The 2566-nt window shown below is 30.5% G+C and overlaps 1 protein-coding gene across 1 annotated transcript; it reads right to left on the reverse strand.

The window, feature by feature from the left end:
• Nucleotides 1-457: 457 nt before the first annotated feature.
• On the reverse strand, nt 458-1269 carry LOC127132662 (indole-3-acetic acid-induced protein ARG2). Its single transcript, XM_051061622.1, has 2 exons — nt 1009-1269; nt 458-906 (listed from the first exon to the last, which is right to left on the reverse strand). The coding sequence occupies exons 1-2, from the start codon at nt 1086-1088 to the stop codon at nt 684-686; spliced, it is 303 nt and encodes a 100-aa protein (XP_050917579.1). The 5' UTR covers nt 1089-1269; the 3' UTR covers nt 458-683.
• Between the last annotated feature and the right edge of the window lie 1297 nt (nt 1270-2566).

A 2566-nucleotide genomic window follows, 5' to 3' on the forward strand; every position in this document is an offset into this window, starting at 1 on the left:
TACAAAACGTAATTTGCTACACTGAACTACGAAGCTTTAAGTTCCTCGTTATAATGTAGGAGCGAGAGTCGCAATCTCGTCGAGCACTCTAGTAAAAATATTTTTGCTACCTTCATTTAACACTTTTGATCATTAGAATAAAATAATAAACAATAACGTACATTTAATTACAAATTTTATTAAAACTTTTATTTTTATTTTTTTTAATAAATAAAATCCGATGGCAATCATTTTTCGCGTACTTTTTTTATGATACAAAAAAACCAATAAATTTTATAAAATTATCTTAAATTAGTTTATTTAGACCTTCACCCCGCTTTTAGAGGATTTCTTATCTATATTTTCACCAACAAGCGGTCTAATTGCTTGATGCAATTTTGTGTTTGATTAAATTTTTAAGGGTAATGTAAAAAAAGAAATCTAACAATAGAAAATTTAAATGCGTTGGAAATGGAAATAAAAAAAATAATTATAACTTATAGTGAGAAAGATTATAAAAGAAAATATCATTCTTCTAGTTTACAATAGAAAGTATCAACTGCCAATATATCATCAATAGACAATTGAAATGAACCTAGTAAGATCTTCACAATCAACAGAATCAGTCGAGGCTATGATAAGCCATCTAAAATCGATCCCAAAAGCTCATTAAATCCACCGTAGAATAAGTTAAAAACTTGAAATTAGTTCTTAAGATTTTTCCGAAGCAGCTTAGCGCTTAAATCAGCGACATCAGTATCCTTAATGTTCTCAGGCTTATAGTAACCAGTGACAGGATCTGGAACCCATGAAACCTTATAAACCGAAACCATTTTCTCTTCTCCTAACTTTGTGGGTCCCATCTTGTTTCCAATAGACCCAACTCCTCCCCTCGTTGCTCTCTCCGTTGCCGCAGCGTAACCTCGTCTGTTTAATTAATCAAAAACTCATATATTAAAATTATATCATAACAATAATAACTTATAGAAAGAAAAAAAAAACATAACAATAAGAAACGTTATACGGTACCTTGTAAGAGTGTTGGAAAAACCGTCAAGGATGATAGTAGAGACAACCTTAACGTCAGCGAAAGAGAAAAAGCGAGCCATTGTATACAGCTATGGAAAGTTTTTTTTTCTAAGCGCTTTCCAGAGTTTAAGCTATTGTTTTAGAAGAAGAGATTTTAAAATTAAGTTGTTGTTATGTTATGAGAAGAAGAGGTGAGTGGGGATTATTATATAAGGGTGAGAAAAGGTTGGAAAGTAAAGCGTCGCGCGTGATTAGAGAAATGATTTAGGTAAGTGATTAATTAAGCGCGTAATATACCGAATCATTAACGTGTGATCACTGTTTTGTTGCCACTTGGCCGTGAAATATACCGTAGGACCATGTGTATTCGGTTTGTAGAATATTTACTCTATCTTTAATTCATTTTTAAATACAGTTTTTTTAAAATATAATTATTTGTAATAATAATAATATTATAATAATAATGTGTACTATATTTTGTTGTTACAGGATCTACTGTAATAATTAATGTGTATATTTTGTTCCTTTCGGTATGGTTTGAAACGGAATCACGAGATTCTCATATGATGAGAGAGATGTATAATAATTGTAACTAATTTTATTGTTTATTTTTGCTGAATTGGAGACTCTTTTTATTGAATTCAGTTTATGCTTTTAATGTTTCTTTCTTATGAAGAAAGATACTTTCATCACATGAAAGGAAGCTTCGAGATAATACGGTGGAAAAGTATATGAAATGAGAACGATATAAAGGTAGGAGCTGAGAGCTTGGGGCGGCGTGGTGAGTGAGAGGGGGAGACGAGGTCATGTTTTTGACGCCATCGTGGGGTCCAATGGCGGGTGAGCTGAACTTGGACTTGTTTTTTTTGACTTGTCTGTCTTAAGATTGTTCCAAGTTGTTCATCATTGTTACAACTAGTATTGTATACCAAACATGAAATGTACAGTACATTTGTGGACAGCAATAATTGGTTCATTGATAGATATTTCCACATTTAGAGGAGAACCTTCCCGACTCATTCTCTTCAAGTGGATGACCGCCACTATATTAGATTTGGAAAATAATTTTTCAGCTAAATTGTATTTAGGAATATTTGAAGTTTTTCTTTTTCTTTTTCTTTTAAGCTTTTTTAAATAAATAAATAAATATAAGAACAGTCTTATATATATCATCTATTCATCATAGCATACATTTTATTTTATATAATATTTAAAATATCAGTCAGAATAAATTTTTGATATTACAGATAGATCAGTGAAATTAATTTTTAAATGTACGAAGAATTAATGGACGAAAAAATTCAAAATCTAGTTTGCAGACGTCAATTTTATTAGTCTACGGTTCGCTTAGTTTAACCTAACGTGTTTATTTATTTATTCGACTACTTTTTCGATCGTTTTTTATCAGTCTGATCCTTTTTAATCGATCATTTTTTACTTCAAAATTGACATAATTAATCATCAAGTCTGTTGACTTAATTTTATGTTTTGTATTAGTCCATTAACTTAAAAAATGTTACAAGTTAGTTCATTAACTCACTTTCGTGACCCTATTCGG

This window comes from Lathyrus oleraceus, chromosome 3, assembly GCF_024323335.1.
Source record: "Lathyrus oleraceus cultivar Zhongwan6 chromosome 3, CAAS_Psat_ZW6_1.0, whole genome shotgun sequence".
Classification (NCBI taxonomy): Eukaryota; Viridiplantae; Streptophyta; class Magnoliopsida; order Fabales; family Fabaceae; genus Lathyrus; species Lathyrus oleraceus.